We start from the raw sequence: 25186 nt of genomic DNA, 5'->3' as shown, positions 1-25186 counted from the left end.
TTGTGTTATTGTTGTCACACCCTGTGGTGTCTCATCTTCCTGCAGTGGTGAGTAACTGAGAGGAAGTAGTTTCAAGTTATCTCCATGTCAGGCAACAACTTAGCTACTTAAATGTAGTTTATTTCCAGAGGCAGGACTAGCCTTGGACATGAAGAGCATTTGTCTGCAATTCCTTTGGTGCTGTCTGCCTCACACAGAGAATCTGAATGTGCCATTACCAGTAATGAACATGAGGTCTGTACATTGCTCTCTCATTAAGACGCAGTGATGCTGCACAGTAAACGTACTGTAACACTCTTCTCTTTGCAGTAAAACACAAAAATCCATATCTAGAAACAATATGGGTAAAACAAAAGAGAAATTGAAATGAGATGAGCCACTGCAGGATACCTGTAGGTCTCAAGAACTTATTACAGTGTAAGCCCATTTCTCCCTGTCTCTCTGTGACTTGCACTGCCACCTGCACTCTTCTCGTGGTGAGGTTCCCCATGGCCTGGCTGCTCATCTTGAAAACAGCTCTGTCATCCAGGGGGATGGGAAAGAGGGCCAAGGTCATAATCACTGAAGTATTTTGTCTTGTAGAGGGCATCTCTTTTAGGATGAAGTTGCTGTAAGTGGTGACAGAAATTTTTGAGACAGGAAAATTAAAAGAGAAAGAGTGCTGCGATAGGGGGATGACATGGGCAGATTCACAGCTGTCTGCTGACCTAAGACAGGTTGGTGGACTCGGTGGTTAGTTGATTCTGTGGTGTGCAGATATGAACTGCAGATATAGCCAGTCTATAGGCTGACATAATTTACAACATGTGTTAAAGAATGAAGCATAAAAACAACATAAATCTTTATAATTAATGGTCCCATGAAATGATGTGTGTAAATTGCAATCAACTGAGCAACCCCAGTTGCTTCTTCCATTCTGCATGTGGTTTGACTGTAAAGCTATACCAGGTCTTACCTACAGAAACAAAAAGGTGAGGACTTAAGGAATCTTGCTTACATTTGTTAAGAGTTTATTAATTTGTTGGTCATCGGCATGAAAGGGTAAAGTCAGATAATCTACCCTTATAAAGGTGAGATGTCAAAGGAGGTTTTTACTCGTGAGACATTTGCATTATAATGGCCTTGAAATCTGTTCCTTTACCATCTTTCTGGACACAGTACACACTGGAACCCCCTTGGAGACATGCCTGTAAGAAGCTGGCCAATTTGCTTTACCTCCATCACTCTGACCCTGTGGATTACATGTGTGTTTCCTGGGAGTGGGGTCCTCCATTCTCCTTCTTTGCAGTAGCAGGTGTCCCAGGGGAGCTCTTAGCCTCGAGGTATTCCACTGCTCCGTAGGTCACCATGGACAGCACAAGCACAGACAGTACAATGTACGTTTTGATGTAGACTTGAAATTTGGTGCTGTAAGCAAAGGCGATGACAAATCCAACTGATTCCCAGAGATGGTAATTTGCAAAGGCAGCCTCCTTGTTTTTCTCAAATAAAATGCCATAAAGTGCTGGAAGGAAGGAAGGAAGAAAGGAAGTAAAAACATGTCTTGTGAAGATTAAATCTGAAACCACATATTTTCTGCAAAGGGAATAAATAGAGCACAATGGGGAAGACAGACACTCCCTCATAAAAGTCAGAGAAAGGAAAATACAAGCCTTGTCTTGAAAAAAATTGTTGTGCTTCTGTGAATTGTGACAAGTAAATAACAAAACAAACATGACAAAACAGAGAACATGGAAGAAAAGGGGAACAAAATGCAAGGATAGAAGAAAGGATGTGATCTATTGAAGTAAGATGGCAAGACTTCTTTTTTGAAACTATTAGCTACAAAAATCAATGGTTTTGCACTGAAGAACAAGTAAGAAAGGAGAAAAAGGAGGCCTTGACATTGTAGAGTCTCTGTATATAACTATTGATAAGCTCATACCAAATCCTTACAGGCTTTCACAACATGGGCCCAGATTAAGCATGCAGGTAAGACATGTCTCTCTTAATCAACCATGTTTTCAAATTTTCAGCTCATGGATGGGTTAGCAAAAAGAATACTCTTGATGCATGCAGAAATTCCAGGCAGCAACTGGAAAACTTACTTGACATTTCAACTGATCATCCTAATGCAGTTGTGTTCTCTGGGAAGCTCCCAACGAGCTCAGTCAGTTGTCCACCCACCACTGGGATCCAGGGAGGGATTACAACGTCCAGGTCTGACTAGTGAACCACACAGGGAAGGGGAGAGAGCTTGCTTTCCTCTGGGTGCTGAGCTAGCACCATTGGTGATAAAGAACAGGGCATTTACTCTGACTCAGACGTGGTGTGCACAGAGGGAAGGAGAAGACTATAATGAACTTTGACTCTTTTCATCCACTTGTCTAACAACACATCTGTTTTAAACATGTACATTCAGCCAAAAGGCAAAGAGGAATGTAAAGTTCTCTGAAAATCTGAGTAGACTCAACTACCCCTTCAGTTTTGTTAAGTAGGGGGAGACTTCATCTGTATGAAAAAGCTTATCTGTCCTGATGACTGCAAGAGGACATTTACTGAATTGTTTCAATTTAGGCATAATGGAAAATCTGGACAAGTGCATCACAAGATGTACTTAGCTCATTAAACTGGCTGAGTGGAGTGTAGATAAGATAGTACTTCATAGTTTTACCTAATAAATGAAAAAGTGAAAGTTAATACAAATTCCCTGATATGCCCAGTGTTATCTTCTGGAAAGATATTAGAAAGGTTTCTGATACCATGGCAGTTGTGTGTCTAAAGGTTCTCTGGTTTTCAGCTGGTACATGTTTGGTATTTTTAAGCTAATTGCCTGGATGAGCTTCAGCAGGACCTGCTGGTCTGAGTGAGTGGAGAGGCTGCTAGCTCTAAAATTTTACAGTTCACTTCCATGTAAATTATCCTGGGTTTTTTGCCATTGCCTATTTTCCTACTCGTTCCCCTGGTACTAGTAGCATGGGTATATAACAGGACTGCTGGAAATTATTTGAGTCTGGGCTTATTAACTTGTTAGACTCATATCCTTTCTAAAGACGCAAATCAGCCTGGAAAGAGCTTGGTTTTATTGTAGTCCACCTGATAGTTCCATGTTACACAATTGTTAGCCTCCAGGTACAATTTTTGTCAGTGGGTAACATCAGCATCTGTGCTCAAGTTAGGTAAGAAAGAGCACCACACACTCTGAAACAAAGTAGCTTTCATTGGACATAAGTAACAACATCCACACATGAACACAAACATGTCAGGAAATAAGATTAAGTTTTATAGACTCACACCGTGAGCCTACATATCCTCTAGGGGGTACTCGAGTGTTAAATATCCACAGGAGCACAAAGCAACCCAAAGAATGCCTTAAGTATGTGGCACTGTGCCATTTATGTATTCCCTGGTTAATCTACTGGTGCCCAAGCAGCACTCATAGGAGCATAGCAAAGGAAGGACCACAGACCTTGTAAACCAATGTTACTTTGGAGGTCTTATCTCACCTCATAGTCTTTGATGCTGAGAAATTATTTTGAAATGTATAACTGTATAAAACTTTTGAAGGAGATAAGACATTTAGTCCTATGTGGGTATGTCAAACTGAAGGTCCTATTCTGGGATGCAGCATTTGTGGGGTAATGTCACTGCACCTCTCTATTAAGGTTTCATGTCATCACTTGATGTTTCACTGTAACAATGTGACAAAGCGATCTTTGTGTAATTTTATAAATAGGAGCTGTGAAACATCTGAGTAAGGTACAGACCAAAAAAAGATACTCTGCAAGGAAAAAGAATATTTGGGTGTTTTCCTACTGTGAAAAATTTCACACAAATGTGAACTTTTCACAAGTATCTTGGAGGAATATGAGAATGGAGATGAAACAGTGAAACAGTGAAACAGTGCTGTAGAGATTAATCCTGTCACATAATTGCAGAGCTCACTCATCATCAAGTAAGCATGAGGCATTGTCCACTGTCTTTGCCTCCTCTGTGAGGTTTGGAAACTACAGTCACTTCTCAGCCACCCTCTCCAATACTTAAGTCCTCTGTACTTACCCCTTTTTTCCCTAATGTACAGGTACATTTTTGTCAGTTATTCAGGGACCTTACTGAGGAAACATGCTCCTCAAGGATATCTCAAATGTATGTAAATCTTAGAAGAGAGAGTACAAATCCAGCTCTTTTCAGTGGTGCTCAAGAAAAGTGGGCAAGAGGTGGTGGGCATAAGTTGAAATATATGTGGTTTCCTCTGAACATCAGGACAGTTTTTTCTACTATGATGGTGACTGAGCACTGTCCCAGGTTGCCCAGAGAGGATGTGTAGTGTCTGGAAAATATCAAAGGTCCTGAATAAGTGGCTGTGCCTGAGTGGCCCTGCTTGAGCAAGGGAGTTGAAGTCTAGAGATCCTTCCAGCCCTAACCCCACTGTGATTCTGAAAGAAGCACAGTATCCAGGGACAAGGCTTTCTAGATAAGATAGAAGCAGGACAAAGTACAGGTCCTTTATCCCAGTGGAAGACTAAGACAAGTTCTCAAAAGTGTTAGGAAGAAGGTTACAGAGCAGTTAGAAAGACTGTGACTGAAGAAGGAAGTAAAGAATGAACAGCTTTACTTAAGAGAGAGCAAATCCTCATTGATATTCTCCTTCCATGACCATGAGTATTATCAAAAGCACTGATTTAAAATTTTTACCTAAGGCACAAGCCTCTGGTAAGGATGTGAGATGATGAGAGGGTGTCCCTTGATGAATGTACTAGCTCTCCTCTAGGGCATATGAGCTGGAGCTGCTGGAGGGGCAAAGAAGGATGCTGGCCCTTGTGTGTAGGGGCAGGGACATCTGCTTGCAAGGACATCACTGTCAGTGCCAGGCAATGGACTGCCATGTTTTCCATCTGGCTCTCCAGGAGGAACATGACACTTTATCTAGTGGGTGAAATCTTCTAAGGCCCTGAAACAACCAAAGGGATCAGAGGAAAGAAGGCCAAGACACATAATCTGATGTGTGCCCAGAGGAGCACTTTTCCTTGAAGTGATTTTCCTTGATGTGATATAATTCCAGCTTAAACTTTTGCTTATGCATTGTGTGAGAAATATTATTCATTTTGATTTCTATAAAGGCTTCTGCCTAATAACTTTATCTGGTGCCACTAGTCCTGTAATTAGGAGATACAGTAAATTTCATGTCACATTTTCCATACAATTAATTACCTTACTGACAGCTTTCCATACTTGACTCCTGTCCAGGCCAAAGATTTCTAGCTTTTTAGTCTTTCTTCAAGGAGAAGTGCCCCATGACCTTGCTCCTTTTTATTGCCTACTTATGCGTTATCACATTGGATTATGAGTTTTGAAATGGAGTAAATCAGAGTTGTATGAAGTTATTTGGCTGCATAATATTGCTTTCTGTGGTTTTCTCCTAAAATTCTTTTCAATATCTCATAACAGACAATTTTCTTCTTCTTTTGTTCCTGAGCTTTCAGTTAATTTTCATCCAGAGTGCTCTCCTTTATTGCAAAAGACAGACTAAATGCATTATTCTTCTTAGTTTCTAAATTACTTTGAAATACTTATACTCCTCCAGAATATTTACTCTGAATACCCATTACCATCTTCTGCAGTATTCTGCTCTCTTCATCTTGGAAAAATTAGTTCAATGAGTATTTTGCATTCATACTCCCAACTTGTTCTATTTCTTCTGCTTTCCAGTGAGTTAACAATTTTTTAGATGCTGTCTTAAAGCCATTATCATTGTTATGCAGCATTGTTTCATAGATTCAAACATGCAGACTCTTATATCTCGAGAGAATACATTTCATTGTCACTGGGACTTACCATTAGTTTGTGTTTGCCAGACAGCATCAGATACACCCCAAAGACCAGGGATTAAGAAAAACACAGCAAGCTGCTTGGGATCAGGTTTCCAGAGCAGTACTGTTATTATACAGCCTGTGTTCAGAACTGCAGCTGTTGATTTAGAAGTAAATAAAGAAGAGAAATATAGATGCAATTATAATTAGGACAGATTGTGGTAGATAACAGTTTTTTATTCTACCCCCAACAAAAGCACAAGGCAATCTTAAAATCTTTCTGGTTCATTGAGCTTTGTGCTGACTGAGTTGATATCACATGAAATACAAGACAATGCAGGCCTTTGACAGTGTCTAATTCATAATTCTTAGCAGTGTCCTGAGCTGAGAGATCCTCATGGCTGATATGGTTGTAGCCCAAAGGACATGAACCACTGAGTAGGAGAAGGAGCTTCTGAAAGGCTTGCAGTCACCATGCGAGGCATGTGGGGAGAGGGGGCAAACACCCTTCTGCTCTCCTTGTCTTAAATGAAGTTTTTATTTAGGGACAGAGGATTTCTAGAGGGTGGTTTTGGGTCTTTCTTTTAAAAGTGGTTTGTAAATGAGTCACATTTTTTTTTCCTCCCACAGGTGCACATTCACAGGCTGAGTAAATGACCACTAAACAGAATTGAGAGGTTCAGAGGTCTTACATTCCTAATGCTACAGTTCTGGGTGAGATTTAATTGTTTATTTCTACTATTAAGGGGTTTTGTTTTTTTGTTTTTTTATATCTGAGTTTTATAGATTAAGACACACACATAGAACAGACAGAGGAATCTTTGAGCTAGTGACTATAACAGAAAGCGCTCCAAATTTCTTCTTCCTTGTCCAGGTTTAAAATTTCCTGTGAAGAATATGCCTAGAATGTCTTGATGCATAGTGATCTATTCAGTGATGTTTCCAATAATACAAATTATTGCATAGTGAAATAAGGTATTAGTCCACTTCAGTATGCATAATGCATACAGAGATACAAAATATTTCTTGGTATTTTTTTATGCCTCCATTACTCATTGGAAAAACATTCTCTGGAGGGGGAGATGTTCTTAAATATGCAAATCTTTTCTCAAGGCAGCATGAAAATTACTGTCCCATACAGAAGCCCTTAAATTATTCTAGCTTGATACATGTCTTTCTTCTATTTTTCTCGCTATAGAACAAGTAGTAGAAAGGACAGCAGGCCAACCTTTAAAAAGTTTCCTGAAATTTCACTCAAATTTCCAAGTTTGTAATTTCCTGAGACTCAGAACAACAGTGACTTCTTTTCACTCCATGAGGTGAGGAGGGTTCAGCCCAGTGGAGAAATCCTACTTATGATGGTGTAAGTCTCAACATCTGCATTGTAAGTCAATGCATTGACTGCATCAGAGCTATAAAGCATCACAGCTATAGGGCACTTTCTGCATAGATAGAGCCCTCAAAAGCAGGCTGAACTTACATCACCAGCAAAGTGATAGGCAAGGACAGCAATACAGTGGGCTGAGCTGCCTCTCTTCTCATGAATGAAGATTGGGAAGTCTGCCTCTAGACTGACTTTGGTTTTAATTGTAAGCTATCCCTTTGTATATGCAAAGGAGGGAGTAGTGGATGTGATTACATGTGGTGATCAGTCATTCAAGAAATCTTTACATACCTAATGCAAATAAAAGTTTTCTACCCGTGAACTGGGAGATCTTTCCAAAGAGCAGAGAGCAGAGGGAATTTATGCCTGCAAAGCAGATCATCATATAGTCAACGTAGTGTATCCCCAGGACACAGGTTATAAAACTCTGGAAGAGAAGGGATAGTGGTGTCACATAGTGTTTGGTAAATAGACAGCATGGACAAGATAAAAAGAACACAGCTAGAGAGTTTGCTGACAAGTCCCTGATGCATTGACATAGCTGGCCTTCAGTAGCAACTTTGCTACCCCAGTTCCCAATCAGACTGATGCCATGCAAACAGGGGAATAACAAGCAGAACAAATCTGAGCCATGCTTGCTGTACAAATAATACTCCTTAAAGTAGCATTAGGAATTTTCTGCCCTTCCCATCTTAGCTCAGGAGATGTAAATTGACAATTTACACTCTGGTCATGACAGAGCAGTTCCAAAAAAATAAGAAGACTCTTCTATAAGAGCATATAACCAGTGGAGGTTGCCATGGAGTGCCCCTTTCAATCTCTTCCAACACCGCAGTAAGTGCACCGTCCTATTTGATTTATATGCAAGGTTTGAAAGCCTTAAGCATGAAAGAATCAGCTCAGGAAGGTTGCCCTCTTTCTTTTGAGGCTTTCTCAACAAATGCCAGGAGAACACACCTGCTGCATGTCTAGGTTTGTCGAGAAACTGGAGGAACAGAGGTGGTTTTAATTGCTTCAATCTGTCAGGCTCTGGACCTGTTGCAGTAGTGACTGGTGAGGGCTTTCAGCCAGCCATGTTGAGGACTAACCTTCTTACCGTAAAGGTTGTCAAAATAAAATATGTGGAATGTGGCTGACTTGCATTTATACAAGCTCTAGGGAAACCAGAAAAGGAAGGAAGATATGAAAGCTTTGCTGGCTTCTGGCTTTTCTCCCAGTTTGCTTTTTACTACAAGGTGAAGAGTTTGAACCTGTAGCTCTCTGCTGTGGCATCCACTGGTGAGTTAAGCTCTCTACTGCATTCATTTTGAGGCTGTTCCAAGGGACATATTTACTGCTCTTTGAAGATGTCACTCAGAGGTCATTCACGTAGAAGTAAGCAGTAATTTTGCAATCCACAAATCATCATTAAAAACATCTTTATTTGACAAGTAAATATTGATCAGATGTAATAGTAAGATGCAACAGCACAAGAAAATCAGACAGAAACATATTTTCATTTACATCCATACCTTTGAGTAGTCACCAGCAAGAAATGCCTGTTCAAACCCACTGTACATTGTCAGAGGGATTAGAAGACACTGTCTTTTATCTTTAAGATGCCGGAAAGTTGCTAGGAACGTAGACCAAAAGGATGATGCCTCTAGTTTTTCTTTCTCAGTCTCTGTTTGGTCAGATTTGATCTGGTCCAGAAATATAATAACCAGCAACACAGCTAGCACACCACTAGCTGAAAAAAAACAAAACAAAACAAAACAAAACAAAACAAAACAAAACGTTCATGAAAACCTGAGGAATGCTGAAAGAATGATAGGAAGTCGCTTGCTGCTGTTACTGTTCTGACTTGGTGCTTAGCTCTCTGTGGGATATTTTGGCAGCTGCCTCAGATTCCGCTTCAACGTGAAGGCCATTTCAGTATAAACAAGAAGGCCTGATCTACATTCACATCTTCTGCATACAGCTGTGCACTGGCAAATCCCCTCAGCCCAGCCGTGGCTGGGCTGTTGTGACAGCCGCCGAGGGTGATGGCTCTCCCTTCCAGGGCAGGCCAGGGCATGGCGCTGGGAGCCGGCCAGAAACAGCTCCCGCGGGAGCTATCACAAGGCTCTAAATCAACAAGACAGGGGAGTATTCACTTCCAGTGCCAAGGTTTTCATGGCTAGCAGGGCTCTTCTTTCAAATACATGGAAAGAAAAATAAATGCTGTCTTGAAGCCCAGTATATTTTGTGCCTTTTTTTTTTGGCTCAGAACCATGCTTTGATATGGAATATATGCTGTTTTGAAGATGATAGTGAGCAGCTCTACTTAACTTGAAAAGATGGAAGTTACAGCTTTAAACCCATAATTTCCGAGCAGAAGCAGCATATAAAAGAATATATAGAGTATTTAATCAGAAAATTATCATGTATCTATCAGTCTAGATTTGTTGCTTGTGTAGAGAATCAAAACAATTTTTTTCATGGTATCAGGAAGATAACCATGCCTCATAATATACATGAGACAACCATTGATTCACAACTGATTGCTTCATTATGGATGCAGGGCATGATAATGTTTCCTCACTTATACTGACTAGAATTCCATCCATGGAAAGAAGTACAGTTCAGAGTAAGATGAGAACCAGGCACCTCTTTCCATCCATTTTGCTTTTCTAATGTGCCCCTATGTTGTGCGTATGGACATTGTCTCTACTGTGAACTTTTACTATCCAAATACATCAGCGGATTTATAATAAATTTCCTTATTTTTTATTGCTTATTATTTTTCATCCATGTGTCCTAGGATTTCTCCAGCATCCTGGTTCTCCACTGTGGCTGAGATGTAAATCCTTTGTGATTCAAGTCATTATTGGCTCTGCCATAGTGTTTATTAGTACTTATGGACTAATTGCTGGACTTAAATAGGTGAGAGCAGGACACCCACATTTCCAGAAAAATATATATAACAAATATGTTAAATGAATCAAGGTCAATTATAAGAGATAATGGCATGGCTTAATAGCATGTGGTATGACCATAAATAGGAACATTCACAGTCCATGAGAAAGCAAAACAGCGGAAGAGCTATCCCTTAATGTCTCCACCCAAGCTGGGCAAAATAAGTATTCAACCACCAAATTGAGGACACATTTAAAAAATGTCTGTGAATGAAATATTTAGCCAGTTACTTTCCCTTGAGGTAAGAAAAGACATCTCTTTTATTAAAGGCTTAAAAGAAAAATGAAACCCCACTGACACAGGGTCAGGAAGAAGCAGGGTTGCATTCACTTTGCATGCACAAACCCTACGGGAGTGCTGTATATGTTAGTAATCAAATTTAAATTTAAACTTTACAGACAAACATGCCTTTAGCAGAAAGTCATCAGCTCCAGTACATTCTGGGAGGAGAGTGGGGGCATATATTTTACAGTTTCCCACCAATTATGAATGGAGGATGAGGACAGAGAAGAGTTTTCTGCAGTGTCCTTGTGCACTGAGACCTGGCCCTGCCTGGATCACATACACTCTGTTGGAGTGTATGGCAAATTCTATGCTTCTGTCTCAGCACAGAGACTACATCTATGTTCAGAAGCTGTGAAAATATTTTGACAGAGCTAAGGTGTACATTGCCTTACCAGATACTTTCCTTTATCCAGAGAATAAATTCTTTTGATTAGGATACTTTTTGTAACTTTCCTCACCCAGCTAATCCTTGCATATCTATTTATTTCTTTTAATGGCATCAGCTTCCCTGTATTTAATTCTTTTCTAACCTTGTGCAAGGAAGGTCTATAGCAGCTGTAGTTACTAAATGGGAGATATGCCAATTTGCCTGGCTGAATTTGGGTTACCACACTGGGCTTCAGCTTTATTCCAGGTGAAAAATTTAAATAATATCTTTCTCCTTTAGATAAATATGATACTGCTCTGGCAAAAAGCATTAGAACTATTTAGGAAGGAGTTGTTTATGGCTCTCACATATCTCATTTTCCTTTAAGAAATTGAATTGAAGGAGAAAGTCAGAAATCTGCAAAGCCATGCAAGATTCCACTAGTACCAGGCTCTCCATCAGTGATACTGATTAAAGACTGTGTGGATTACTCACCAGTATAGACCCCTACCAGTGTGTAGATTAAGGAGTCAGAGGGTCTTTCTGACCCAGTGCTGTTATTGGCATCAGTCAGGCAGTCGTATGCTCCACAGCATTCCAGGTCTTCTTCTGAGATCTCCCCTTAGTAAGAGCCAAAAGAAAGGCAGGCCAGTGAAGAGATAAGGTAAGTGCACACTATGTGCAAGGACATGAGGATATAAGGAATCTAATGCTTAGTGACTGGTCCTGGTTTCAAGCCTTTCCTGATTAGAGATATTTAACTTCAGAATCCCCATTTAACACACAAAAATTTGGTTTAAGAGAAAAAAAGGAGACTCTGAATTAATGGTTACATGAGGGCAGGGACTAATGTTAGAGGCTGAAATCTGAATCCAAGCTCATTTTGTGGTATTCAAAGTTTGGGTATATATTTTTATCTCTTAATCATAATACCTCACGAGATAGGTCTTTAAGTTTACACCAGCAAGGGACTAATGGACTTCATTTCTTACAGCCACCTCACATTTTCCCTCTCCAGATAATTTCTGTATATACTATAGGGACAGAAACCACCTCAAGACATCTTTTTTTTTTTTTTTTTTTTTTTTTTTAATAAATTCCAATTATGATTACTCAGTATTGCAGTCTTCCAAGTAGCCTGCTTTTCCTGACTTTATTATTTTACTACTGCCTTTATAATTTTCTGAGAGCACACTTGAAACTAACAGTTCAGCAGGCTTTGGAGTAAGACCTTTGCTTGGTGCAGTCCTATTGTTTTTGTGCAGGGCATATGTCAAAGTCTCAAAAACACATGTACTCACACACACTGTCACCAGCACGCTGTGCCCACTTCCTCCAGTACCCTATTGGTAAAGAATAAAGGCTAGCCCAAAGTGTAATCCTGAATAAACCATCTACTGGAGGAGGATCCAAACCCCACACAATAATTTTAGTGCTTTCACTGCAGAATTTGTCTCTAGTCCAAGCACAATAAAGGGAAATACAGCTGTACTTTGGCTGATTCCTTAAGGAAGAGCTTATCCATAATTTTTCAATTAAGCTTATTGTGTAACTACTTTTAGTGTATTTTTCCTGATTGCTTCCCATCAAAGCTGCTGTGATGTGAATCAGCTGTCTAACCAGCTTCATAAACAACTTCAGGTTCAACATAAAATAAAATGTAGTAATGTAAAGAAAATTATTACCTTATTATAGTCACTATTACTACAGACCTTCAGCAAAAAATAGACAAACAGACTTTCAGCAAAATTGCCATATGCAAAAGGTGAGTCACACGAGTGAAGTGTGGAAATGTGTAAAACAAGTTTTTTATTGGTTCCTGCATCATCTGAAGATGAAGCTGCACATGCAATTAGTCATATGCAAGCTGCAAGGCAGGATTTGCACTGTTTCTCTTGAATTAAAACTGTAAGATTGTTGAGTGAATAAGGATGACTCTTGTAATTTACACTGATTACTGTCTTCAGTTCTGGTATTACCTTATGGTGTAACTTTGCTTTGCTGTGTCTGGATGCAGTGGTGCAGACAATACATCAAGAGTAGGTAGATGTCTGAATTTTATGCATTTTGATTCCCCAGATACATGCTGTATTTTTCCTACTGCTCAGCGAAATTATACATTTTAAGTACATGAAAATATGAATGGATGCCTTTGCACAATTCTCAGAGGAGAGAAAAAGAATTGCATGACTGGAGATTCTTACCCCCTCACCCCAGCAAAGAAGTTCCCTCTAGATTAAAGCTGTGTCTCACTGAGAAGGCACAGTAGTGAAACTCATGTTATAACTGCTCATCACTGTCATGGAGATGTGCAAGGCCTTTGGCTTTGAGAGCTGTTCACAGGAACACAGCATTTTTTGAAATTCTATGTAATAGATAAAAAAATAAACGTCTTTAGAGTTTGGAGAAACATCCTCAAACGTAAAACTAGAAAGGCATTTACAAGACCAAAAAACAGTGGTTTATTCCTCTTGTTAAACTTATGTGTGCTGTGAGGCAGAGAAGAGTCAAGTGGCTGCAGTCTGTACAGACTCCACAGCTGCACCACTGCCTCTACCCTGCAAGTGAAATCAGGACACAGTCCCTGCTGAGACATCATGTGGCTCTGGGATCAGGGCAGCAGAGCTCCACTGCACTTGAAAAGGTCTGCCAGCATTCTGCTTCCATGGTGCTTCTCCTATAGTTATTCTACCCTTGTGACAACTACTTTGTCATAAATCCAAAGATACAAAGATTAAAACCTGATGTCAGCTTCCTGACATTTAACCTAGTAGCTATTTGAAAAAAATACCGCTTAACTGAGATGGGAAAGAGGCAATGTCTTGCTACTCTTAGTAGCAGTGTATATGGAAAGCTCTCCATGTCTGGAGAATAACCCTGTTTTGATTTTGAGGGGATGAAAAAAGTACAGAAGGCTGCAAAGATAAGACACCACAGCATTTTGAATCTCTAAGGTGGCATCCAAATATTAATTTATCTTCACAACTACCCTTTTAAAATTGATGCCAATTACATGCATGGGAAGTGAGTGCACTGCTGCTGAGTGATTTCTTCAAGCTACATTGGCATCTGCTGTCTGAGCCTGAAGTACAGCACAGGAGCCCTGGCACGCAGGCTCCTGCCAACAGCTACTGCTATTTCTTCTTGACAGCTCTGTAGAGCACTCATTTTCAGCAAGCCCAGCAACCAGTCTGACTAATTTTGAATGCATAACAGCAAGCTAACCCAATATTACAAGCTTTGCAAAAAAGTTGGGTCACTATTTTGTCTTTTGTTTTAAACCACTTTTTATAGAAGCCAGATGTGAAGGACAGTCACTGCCTGCAGCCTATCTATGCTTTGCAATACAGGGATACAAATAGAATTCAATAGAGTTCTATTTTTTACTTATTTGTCTGAACTCTCTTTATGGCTGATTTTTGATAGAAAATAGACACTTTCAGAGAGAAATTTATCTCATTTATTTCAGTCATATATCCTCAGATGAGCTAACTCTCATCCAAAGTGCCTGTTTCCACTGACTATGAAAGCTCAGCTGCAGAAATCTGCCTCTCATCTATCTAGAACTAACTGATGTTTACAGAAAGAAGTGCCAAAATTTAAAATACATTTTACCTTGGTTGGAAGATTGGCTAAGGATCAAGGATGAGATAAGATTTCCCCAGATGCCGGAAGTCTGAAACACCAAAAAGAAGATCCCAAAGTATTGGTTGATAATGTCTTTTGCATTTTTTTCTGCTTTCTCAGCATACGAAGTGCCAGCAATAGTGAGGTAAGTGCATTTGGCAGACCAGAGTGGTGCTCCTCCTAAGCCCAGGATCACAGATGTAGGGATTAGTGTGTACCTGCCAAAGAACACTTTATTTAGCATAGTTGTTACCATTAGGATAATGATCAGTTGCCCAAAGTTCCAGCAGCAAAAATAGACATCAAAGAAATAGATTCATCCTTTTTATGATACAGTAAATCTGCTACATGGAATCAAGAAAAGGCCAGCCTTGTGAAGTTTAGGCTGTGCAAGCATATGCAGGTCTGTGCTCATGTGCCTTAACTTATCATAACTGAGAAATAAATTGCACATCCATTTCAGAAGATGGATATTGACAGCTTTCCTCTATAGAGTTGCAACCCTTGTCTGGCTTGCAGAAGGTGGAGACCAGAAGTTGTTCGTCCACTTTTAGAAAGAGCTAGGCAGGAGTTAGCCTTCTCCTGTGGTCCACTTCTCTCAGAGCTACTGACTGGAAGATAGTCTTCCCTTCAACCTTTTCAAAAAGAACCCTAAAAGTATTTTGATTTTTAAATGAAACTTCTGTGGTTTTGTTCCCCAAAGCTGAATCTCTGCTACAAACATGAGTTAGAGAAGCCGCTTCAGGTGGGTGGATGCATGTATTCATTCTGACTCTTTGCACATTTTCACCTCTCTGGTCCACCTAAAACTGGATTTATTTATCTTGATTTGTTACAAGTAGCACCTTTTGCTTCCAACTTTCTACTCTGCAACACAGAGCTAGAGTAGGAATGGAGAAGAAAAAGAAGAAAGAACTTTGCTCTTACTTTTGTTTGAACACAACAGTGAGAGTTAAAGTATTTAAATCATACCAGCTAGCATAGAAATTCCCTAGGGAGTAGGTGATGTAGCAGCACATAGAGACTGCAATGGTCCACTTGCAGCCCAGCATCTTGATGATGATTGGAGGGAGGAACATGGACGATAAGGTGAGCGCAGCAAACAGTACACTTAGGGAAGCAACGCCCAGGCCTTCTTCTGCATTGAGACTGCTCTGCAGGGACAAAAACAGTGATTGAGACAAATGTTATCACAGGTACATATTGCTGTGGTGTACAGAGAGTGGCTTTGGGCAGAAATAAAGAGACAGTATCTGGGGCTGGGTATTACTGTCTCATCTCCCCAAAACAACCTGATTATGGACTTGGAATTTTCTTCAAAATGATAGGCCATTTATGAAAACATGATACAAAACCAGGTGTGGATTGCCCAGATTCAAACCTTTTGTAAGTCATTCTTTAGATTATTGGTTTGAGTTTCTCTTTGAAAGCAAGTTGAATGAAAGATAACCTCTTTTCTTGGCCTTCTTTTGTTGTCTTAGTCAGGAATATCATCAGATATGCATTGCAAGGGCTGGCATAGCAATAGTGGGAGATTCTTTGCTTTAAACTACAGGTCTGATAATTTCTAAGATTTTCGGAGGCCAAGGTCCAAATATCCTCATAGGCTTGCAGCGGCCCTCAGTAGTTGGAAATAATTGATTCACCTACATTTTCACAAAGAAGGAATAACATTTTACTGATCTAATCAGGTTTTATAATTTTATTATCAAACTAGTTATCCTCTTGTCTTGAGCTCTGAAAGTTGAAATGAGAAAATTAATTTGGGAGACCTGGGCAAGCTTGAAAAATGGGTCCATGTGAACCTAATGAGGTCCAACAAGCCCAAATTCAAGGGTCAGGGCAACCCCAGACATCAACAGACTGGGAGAAGAACTCACTGAGAGTAGCCCTGCAGGGGAGAACTTGGGAATTCTCTGCATGAAGACCTGGAAAAGAGCAACAGTGTGCATTTGCAGCCCAGAAGGCCAACTACATCCTGGCCTGCATCAAAATAAGTGTGACCAGCAGAGCAAGGGAACTTCTCCCTCTACTCTGCTCTGCTGAATCTCCATCTGAAGCATTTCCTCCTGTTCTGGGCTCCCTGGCACAGGAAGGACATGCACCTATTAGAGAGGAGGGTCATGAAGATGATCAAAAGGATGGACCATCTCTCCTAGACAGCCTGCAAGGTTGTTTCAGCCAGGAGAAGAGAAGACTCCAGGAAAATCTCATTGCAGCTTTACAGTACTCAAAGGGGACATTAAAAAGGGAGGGTGTGACTTTTTACAAGGAGGGCAGGTAGTGATAGGCCAAGAAGGGGCAACAGCTTTAAATTAAAAGAGACATTTAGGGTAGATGTTAGAAAGAAAATCTTTACTGTGAGGGTGGTGAGGTATTGGAACAGGTTGCCCAGAGAATCTATGGATGCTCCATCCTTGGAGATGTTCAAGCCCAGACCGGATGGAGCTTTGAGCAACCTGGTTTACTGGAAGGTGTCCTTGCCCATGATGGAGGGATGGAACAAGATGACCTTTAAGGTCCTTTCCAACCAAACCATTCTGCAATTCTATGCTGTTTAGCAATGGTTTCCTGATTGTTTTGATTAATAGGTGATATATGATTGCTCTTCAGTATGATTTTGGAAGGGGGACTGGATGCTGAGGGGATGGCACTGGAGAGCATTGTAGGAGAAGGAAGCACTTTGTGGCTTCATGGAACACTTTCCAAATCTGCAGTGGTTGTGCAGTCTGGCCATGCAGAACCACTGTGGCTGTCATGCAGCATGCTTGGAGACAGCCAGGTACCAGGACAGTGAGGTGAGGACAGTCCCTGTTAGACAGGGCCAGGCATTTGAGAATTTGAATGGTTGTTGTGTAAACAGGCAAAGAGGCTTCCTGATCTCAGAGGTCTTATTTTTGAAACATCACATGCCTGGCTTTGTCAGCTACAACTTCCACAAATTAAAAGCCAGGCTTCCACAATCATATGATTTTTACTGTCTGGAATTGTTTTGTTGTTTTTTTTTGTTTGTTTGTTTGGTTGGTTGGTTGTTTTTTTTTGTTTGTTTGTTTTTGGGTTTTGTGGGGTTTTTTTATTTATTTATTTGGTTTGGTTTGGTTTGGTTTGGTTTGGTTTGGTTTGGTTTGGTTTGGTTTGGTTTGGTTTGGTTTTTTTCAGGGGGTTCTGGGTAGTGGACTATTGAAATGAATGATGAAAATTTTTAACATTCCAGTACTTATAGGCTCACAGATTCACAGAATGTTCTGAGTTGGAAGGGACCCACAGGATCATCAAGTCCTACTCTGAAGTAAATGGTCTGTATGGGAATTGAACCCCCAGCCTTGTTGTTCTTAGCACCAAGCTGTAACCAGCTGTTTCAAATGGTGGGACTGACTTGCATCTTCTAGGGTTTATCTTCCCCTGCCTCATCAGTCTCCCCAACTCATAATACTGCCTAATAATCTATTTTTGGGACTGTTTTGCAGAACAGCCCTGAGTTCAGAATCTGACAATGCCAGCAAAGAAAGTCTGTTCAAGGAGAGAAGACAGATGTACAGAACAAGGAAGAAGAACCTCTTCCTGAAATGAGGTCAAGCCATTGTTATTACAAACAAGTTCATCATGTTATGTATCAACTTCCACCTTTAAGGCATACAAATTCCTACTCCAGTTGGAAAATTCAATATAGTTGATCATGATCATATGTTAATATCCTGCCTAAAGTTGCTTGTCAATGTCTTCTATTCATTTATCATCCATTAGATCAGCAGAGCCTTTAAGGCTGAGAAGTTTCTCCTTGTGTTTATCTACTCAGAAGCAGTCGTAGATGGCAATAGAAACCCTCAGTCTTTTATTTTGGATGAGCAAGTGAGCTCTATTGATAACCTAAGTATTTGAGTCATTCTAGAAACCCACCTCTGCTACTATGTTTTAGGATGTTAATGCCAGTAAAGCCACATAAATGCCTCATTCAAAAATAATATTTTTTACTATTATTTTATATAATGATCCTAGAAATTACTGTATTATTTTATGCTTAAACAATTTAATGATTTGAGAATAATTTTTAATTATTTCATATTACTGTACAATAATAATTATTATAAAATCTTAGCAATTTAGAAATATTCCAAACAAATCCTTTTCAAAAACTGAATTGTTTTCCATTTGGCAGTATCTTCTTTTGAGAAAAGTCATCTCAGGTTAATTTTGTTTTCTGTTTCCATTGAAACGGGTTTTGTGGCTCTAGAGTAGTAGCATGACACAAATATGTGAGCTATTTGGGAAACACTACAATAAAATATTTAGTAAATTCTGCGGATCCAGGTGAGGAATATTAACCTGCAGCAAGTTAATGTCCTAACCCACCTCATAAAAAATACTGTGCATGCCTTCCTCACAGACACCATGGAAAGACTGATGTGTTTCACACTACCAGTTGGCCTGATGCCCTTCCAGACCAGCTGTCCTGACAGCCAATGGGAGATGCCCCTCTTACCTGTAGACTCTGGAGTCCTGAGTAAGCAGTAAAGAGAAGTAAAAATCCGAAAGAAATGACCAAAACATTCTTAAGATTCCTTTCCATGTTGATTCATAGAAGACAAAAGGTCTGCCAGTGGGCAAAGCTGATCCAATTATTCCAGGGGATGATTTGAGTTGGAGAAAAACAGCTTATGCCTTGTTGGAAAAGGTCACTTTTTTCTGTGTTTGTAGAGAAGAGAGTTGCTAATTATTTGAAGATTGACCAGTGAACTTTACTTTTAAATAGTACTGAAAGCTTCTTATGGAGTTGTTACTCATTCACTTGTTACTCAGGCAATAGCCAGCAGTCCCAAGGGCACCTATCATGTTTTTTTTTACAGAGGTATATAAGTCTCTTGCAACACTTGCACCTATTTGAGTACTGAAGTAATATATGGCTCTCCACTATGATCAGCACAGAAGAAAAAATTGCAAGCTGCGAAATTACTTTCTGTCATAAAGACACACAAGTCCATAGGGGACAAAGATTAAATGATGTACTGAAATCTATGTCAAACCTCTTGCTTAACTGTGTTTACAAAAGTGTGCTTCAAAATGAGATTGTGCTACAGCTCTGTCTGCATACACCAGCTCCATAACTGGGCAGCTCAGAATCCCAAAGCTCCTGGGCACTTGGCAAGTGGGACAGCCTTCATTCAGGGGGAACCTTGGGGCTTTGGTCCCTCAAGTTTACCAAGTCATACTCATGAAAATTATTTTTCCCAATCTTTCTTATCAATGCAGAAGCCAATAAAAACAAAGGTGGATTAAGCAGATAACTAAAAAAGCAAGTTCCCCTCTCCTTCTCTGGCCCTAAGACTGGCAGGGTGAATGGACCCTTCCCGCATCTGTGGCAGAAGAGGGATTTGAACTTGGGAGAAAAAATGTCCATTCTATGATGTAAACAGGTCTGTAGGGTGTCCACAGTGTCCATTGAGAATGCACAGCTAAGACTTAGTCTAAATCCCACTAGATGGCACAATTTTGCTTCCCACAGGGACATTCATGGATAAGGGGAGGAAGTTCTAATGCATAAATTAATTTAAAACATTAAGAGGTCACAGCCAGTTTCTGCTTTGGAGAACATTGCAGTATGTGCCTTTTAATTTTCTTCTTTTGCCTTATAATCTTCTCAAATGAAATAATGCAGAAAACATAATCTTTTAATTCTCTATTGTTACTGGTACTTCTATGTTGCAAGTCTAGATAATGGCTTTTTATTTTAGAGGCTACTATGCTCAGCATGAGAACTCCTTGAATTATATCACAATGCTGCTCTTGTTTGGCAGTGTTTGTAAGCCTCTACAAGGAGCTTAGACCAAACTGGTGGTACTTTCCCTCATCTTTTCAGGTTAATGGATCCCTGCAATTTTCATGTGACAATATTTGAGAAGAAATTTACACTTGGTTATGACATGCTTGTTTCTGTTTTCTACCCCTTAGAAAAGGTGTGCAAAATTCTAGGAATTTGCAATCACAGGTCTAAAACAATTGAAAAAAAATATTGAGGCTATGTAAGAATAATATTTATCCTAAACAAAAGCACAATTATCACCCACTCTGGCACAGGCAAGAACCAGGAATAGTGCAAAGACAACTCTTTATTTTAGTTCTCTTTTTTGACATTAGCAGTAATAATAAGAAATCTTAAAAAATCATCATTAACTGGATAGTATTTTTAAAATGCAGTGTTGGACAGGTTATCTGATCAGTAATTGTAATTCTGCTCTGGAGGAATTCCTGAATCCTAATTCATCACATCTTCTTAGCAGCGTAATATTGGACAGCATATGGGGGATAGTGGTAATTTGTGCGTGCAGGGTTTTTTTCCTGTTCTTTTCACTGATCAAAGCTTCTTCCACATCCCTTGCCCAGAGCTTTGGGTTATCCAACTGACTGGTCCCAAGCCCCTCCTTAGGAATGTGCAGAGTCTTTACCAAAGGGATCTGATAAGGCCAAGGATCTTTTCCTTTGGTACCAGGCAGCCAAAGCTCCAGCAGGCCTGCTGTGTATCACCCTTGACACTTCTTTCATTCTTTCTGCCAATCCAAGATTAAGTGAGCCTAAGCCTCAGGAGCTGTGTGCTGTATTTGGGCATTAGGTTTCACACAGAAGACTGCAGCCACCAAATGAAAACTACTTGCAGAGCACAATCATAAACACGGGAGATGAAAGAGGCTGGTTAGATTCATTACTCCATCCCACAGGTGATTACATTTGTTTTCACCTGTTTATTTTCTCAGGGTAAATGAGGGGAGTCTTTGCTCAAAAGATTATAGCATGAGAGACTAATATTTGGAGGGTTTTGTGCTTCATAATTATCTCCCTATTTAGTCTAATTTATTGTTTAGGCAATTGTTTACTGTTGTTTAGTAATTTTAACAATAACAGAAGAAAGCCCCACAACACCCAGGATACTCATAATAGGATTTTCTGTCTTAGGAGGCTTTTAATTGGTTATTTCCTTGGTGGTACACAGTATCCCTTGAATCTATCTACAGAAAGGATGCTTACACAGCATTTCCTGTCTTGCTGTGAAAGCCTGGCCATGTTACTTCCTTATTCTCCTCCTCCTTCACCTGTGTTTGTGCCCTGCTCATTTTGGATTTGGAGCAGGAAGGGCAAAGCCCAGACATTTCTGACAGGGGCATTGGAAAATACCACCTGTTACATGTTGGCAGAAGGTCACAATCTGAAAGTGAAGTAACAGTGAACTGAACAGATCAAGCAAGAAAAGCCATTTTCTTGCAAGAAAGGGGGTTGTAAGGGACTTGCCAGTCAGTAAACACATTTTACCCACAAAGTTGGGGCAAAATAATTTTTGTAGTGCCAAAAGCTCAAGCATTGTAACTTGCTCCTGTTCGTCTATGAAGGTTTGAACATTTCACCCTTCTTCAGTATTTCAGGTCTCATTTCCAAATTTCCTGTATTTCCCATCTCCCCTTTCAAATATTTCTCTCCTACTGTGCAAAGCATCCACAGATACTGTCCTTTCATGTCTTCTCCCAGGATTTTCTCTGCTTGCAGAGCTGTATAAACATGAGTAAGCCACTTTTGTCTGAGCCCTATCTGCTGATGTCCTCTGTCTTTCTCTGGAGAAACCCAAGTGTCTCAATCTTCCTTTATGCCCTTGATGTATGCCATCCTTCCTTAATTCCTGCTTTGCAGTTCCCTAGCCATCACTCTGTCTCTGTCTTGCTGCTTCTCCCTTCTTACCTCATCTTCTGAGTGCCAGCAGACTTTTTGATTCTTAAGGGAGTGGCTTGAAAACTGCAGGAGGTGTTCTTGTTTCACAGGTTATTACACTACTCTTAGCCTCACTGGCTGTAAGGTCTCTCTCTCTCCTCCTTTAACACCACTCTTAATTTCTCACAAGGACCATTTCCTCCAGCTCCACTCCCTATTACTTAGGGAAGAAGGGAAGAGACACTTTTTCATCTTTGTTGGAAGTAAGGTCATGGTAGAAAGGGGAAAAGATCCTAGAAGGGTACAGACTTGAATTAAATGGACTTTTTTTCTTTAGGTCCATGTAAGAGACTTGCCCTGCAGGACACTTATCTGCTCTGTTCAATGCAGCTCCCCAAATAACCAATATTGTCTTTATAATAAAGACAGAACTCAGTTTAGGATAGGATAATGTGATGCCAATCCAGACTCACTCATAAATTTTGATGACCTGGAGAAACAGTTCCTTTAATTGTTGGACTTCTTATAGCTGTTACTCACCTCCTGAGATTTGCATCACTTTTGGCTGGAGTTTTCAATGCATGAACCCATGTATGAGAGTGTTCACAGACACTAATTCTAGCCTAGGGAGAAGTTCAAGCATTTTGAAGGTAGCACAGTGTCCTGTAGAGCAGCCAACCTCCCCACGGAGGGCAGCCAAAGAGGCTGAACTCACCAGGCTGAGAGCTGCCTGTGAACAAGCCCTGCTTCTCCACCAGAGTGGTCTTGTATTCATGCTCTTATAAGAAAATGCTTTTATTTGGTTCAAACTCAGCCCAGTAACATTCTGCTTTCTTTAAAGTGTTGTCTGAGCACTGACATAGTACTTGGGCCTTATTCTGCATTTTAGATATTTCAGAATAGCTTCAGTAATCCCTTTTCTAAGCCTAAACCAGAACTGTGACTCAGTTGGTTAGACTTAACACCCTGCTAAGATAAACATGCCACTGTTGTGATCTGTGCTTTTATAATGAATGGGTAGGGAGGCAGATCCTGCATATGAACAATGGACTTTTGTAGGGCAGTGGCTCTGAAGCCTTTAGAGCCATTTACTGGAAACTGCCTGACTGCATACTGGTTGTTCACATGAGCATGCATGAGAAATTCCTTGCACACACCCATTATGTATGCTGGGACGATGGGACTCCATCAGCAACCCAAATGATACACATTTTTACCTTTTCTCTTTTGTTCAGAGGTGGCAGTTCATGTTATTAATGACCTTTATGAAGGTAGCTCATAAAAAGGTCTATAGTGATCAGTCAGGATGCCCCTACTGTTGAAAGGCTACCACTAGGATTTGTGATTAATTTATCAGCCAATGGAAATAAAAAGAAGATAAAAGAATGGGGCTTGATCCCAGAGAGCAGGGCTTCTTAGAGGCATGTTGGTGTATATGTCCTGGAACGTGGAGGAAAGTCCTGATGCCTTCCACCTTTCTTTTGTATATTGGTTACACCCATAACTGGACACTGCCATAAGGGGAATATTTACAGCCTATTTACTACCCACCTGCCATCAGTGTAGATATCTATATAAAGATATCTAAGATAAAAGGGCAAGTAGAATAAGTCTCTTCTTCTGAAAGCCTCACTTTTGCTTTCTTTCTTTGAATATACTAGAACCACCTGTAAGGGCAAGAGCTACCAAGCAGAAGTGCAAGCAGGGCTCTTGAGAGTGTAATATTAGAAAAAGCAGCTGTACAGGTTGGTATGAGTGAAAGGTGTTGTTATGGACAAAATAGAGTATCTATTAATCAGAATAGGCAATCCTGCAGAAAATTTTGGTTATAAAATTTCCTCCCTATTCCAGTAGATATGATCAGATGTTTGGGGCTGGTGATTACCTGTTTTACACGGTCTTTTCTGTGACACAAAACATGGGAAACTACATAACCTTCCCCTAGAGTGACAGGGAGTCTCTCCCAGATCTGACCAATAGACACTTTCCCTTGCCAGTGTCAGTAAATCATGCACTGTTTATCTACCAGCTGTCCCTAACCCCTTTCCCCCCATCTGCAGCCCTGCCTTCTCCCTCCAGTCACTGGCCCATTAGTCTGCATATCTTTGCATTCAAACAAATCAAATTACCTTTTTCCAGTGGCTTCCTGTACTTCGAAATTATGAAGCTGTGATAGACCTCCCTGGAAACAGGTACCAGGGTCCAGCTGGAAACATCTTGATGGTTGCTGCTCTGAACAAGCTGTGTGCTTCTGAACTTGCACTGATCTTTACAGAAACTGCCCCAATATGCTCACAAGAGTTGCAAAACACCTATACCATCCTTGTTTTGAAATTCTTCATCAGTTTTGTCAGTCCTTATGTGAAACTTGAACCAAGAAGCAAACAGTATGTAGGAAGACAGGTCATATATAACTCCACCTCTGGCTTATCATCTGATAAAAGAGTAATTACTATTTTATTTGCACTCTTGCTTGCATAATCACTCACTGCAAAATATTGTTATTTTTTTTTTTCCACCAAACTGGTCCAATTTCCAGAGTAATACTAAGATTTCTAATCAGTCACTCCATCCATTTCACAGAAGCTAAGTTCTGTAACTTCAGGATGCTAGGGACTATCAGTCACCCACACCACAGTATGATGGGCACACTGTGGGGGCTTGAAGGTGAACAGTGATAGCCAATTACCACCAGTTCCTTTGTCATTTAGAAGTCCCACAGGAATAGTCACTGCGTACAGAGAATTTCAGCCTTCATGGTATCTGGAAAGTCATTCTTCTTGAGATTTTTCCTATTCAAAATCACTCATGGAGCATGTTCCAGTATCCACTACAATCACTGAAGACTTCCTACTTTGACAACAGTTGCTCCATCTCTTCATACTCCCATGGATGGATGCCCTTGCCTTTCCCACATGAGACAGTTAAAGTTTGATGAAGTCAGCTTAAGCAGGAGGCTAAAGAGTTCTGAGCATTTTAGGACAGCTCTGAAGAAATGTGGAGGAAAAACTTTCAGAGTAGTGTGCAGGAAATCTAGATGCAGCATCTATCTCCTAACAGACTGCTGACTTCAGTAGGCTATCTGTGAGAAAAGACATTTCTATTCTG

At 40.2% G+C, this 25186-nt stretch overlaps 2 protein-coding genes across 27 annotated transcripts in view; one reads left to right on the top strand and one right to left on the bottom strand.

Annotated features, from left to right (window-relative positions):
* Window positions 1–25186, top strand: part of LOC144245975 (centrosomal P4.1-associated protein-like) — an 81570-nt gene that overhangs the window by 24686 nt on the left and 31698 nt on the right. For 14 of the 25 annotated variants that reach the window (XR_014954332.1, XR_014954334.1, XR_014954330.1 and 11 more), the window contains one exon: window positions 6420–17960. Coding sequence is in view for 1 of the 25 variants with exons in the window: in XM_085576831.1 (XP_085432957.1) it covers window positions 6420–6438 (19 nt within the window). In the remaining 24 variants the exon portion in view is untranslated. Of the gene's footprint in view, window positions 1–6419; window positions 17961–18773; window positions 19001–25186 lie in introns of those variants that run through there. The other 11 variants (XR_014954337.1, XR_014954336.1, XR_014954314.1 and 8 more) reach the window with 7 other exon arrangements.
* UNC93A (unc-93 homolog A) lies at window positions 988–19000 on the bottom strand. Of its 2 annotated transcripts, XM_085576833.1 has the most exons (9): window positions 18870–19000; window positions 17092–17200; window positions 15362–15543; window positions 14378–14607; window positions 11258–11383; window positions 8685–8902; window positions 7465–7600; window positions 5815–5946; window positions 988–1504 (listed from the first exon to the last, which is right to left on the bottom strand). In XM_085576833.1, exons 1-9 carry the CDS (start codon window positions 18935–18937, stop codon window positions 1239–1241), a joined length of 1467 nt encoding a protein of 488 aa, XP_085432959.1. In that variant the 5' UTR covers window positions 18938–19000; the 3' UTR covers window positions 988–1238. The 2 variants fall into 2 exon arrangements, with proteins under 2 accessions (XP_085432959.1, XP_031360388.3); XM_031504528.3 differs by lacking the exon at window positions 17092–17200.

This window comes from Lonchura striata, chromosome 3 (genome assembly GCF_050655825.1).
Source record: "Lonchura striata isolate lonStrDom1 chromosome 3, ASM5065582v1, whole genome shotgun sequence".
Classification (NCBI taxonomy): domain Eukaryota; kingdom Metazoa; phylum Chordata; class Aves; order Passeriformes; family Estrildidae; genus Lonchura; species Lonchura striata.
Note: the sequence above shows the minus strand (reverse complement) of the source record. Positions and strands in the feature narration are given on the sequence as shown.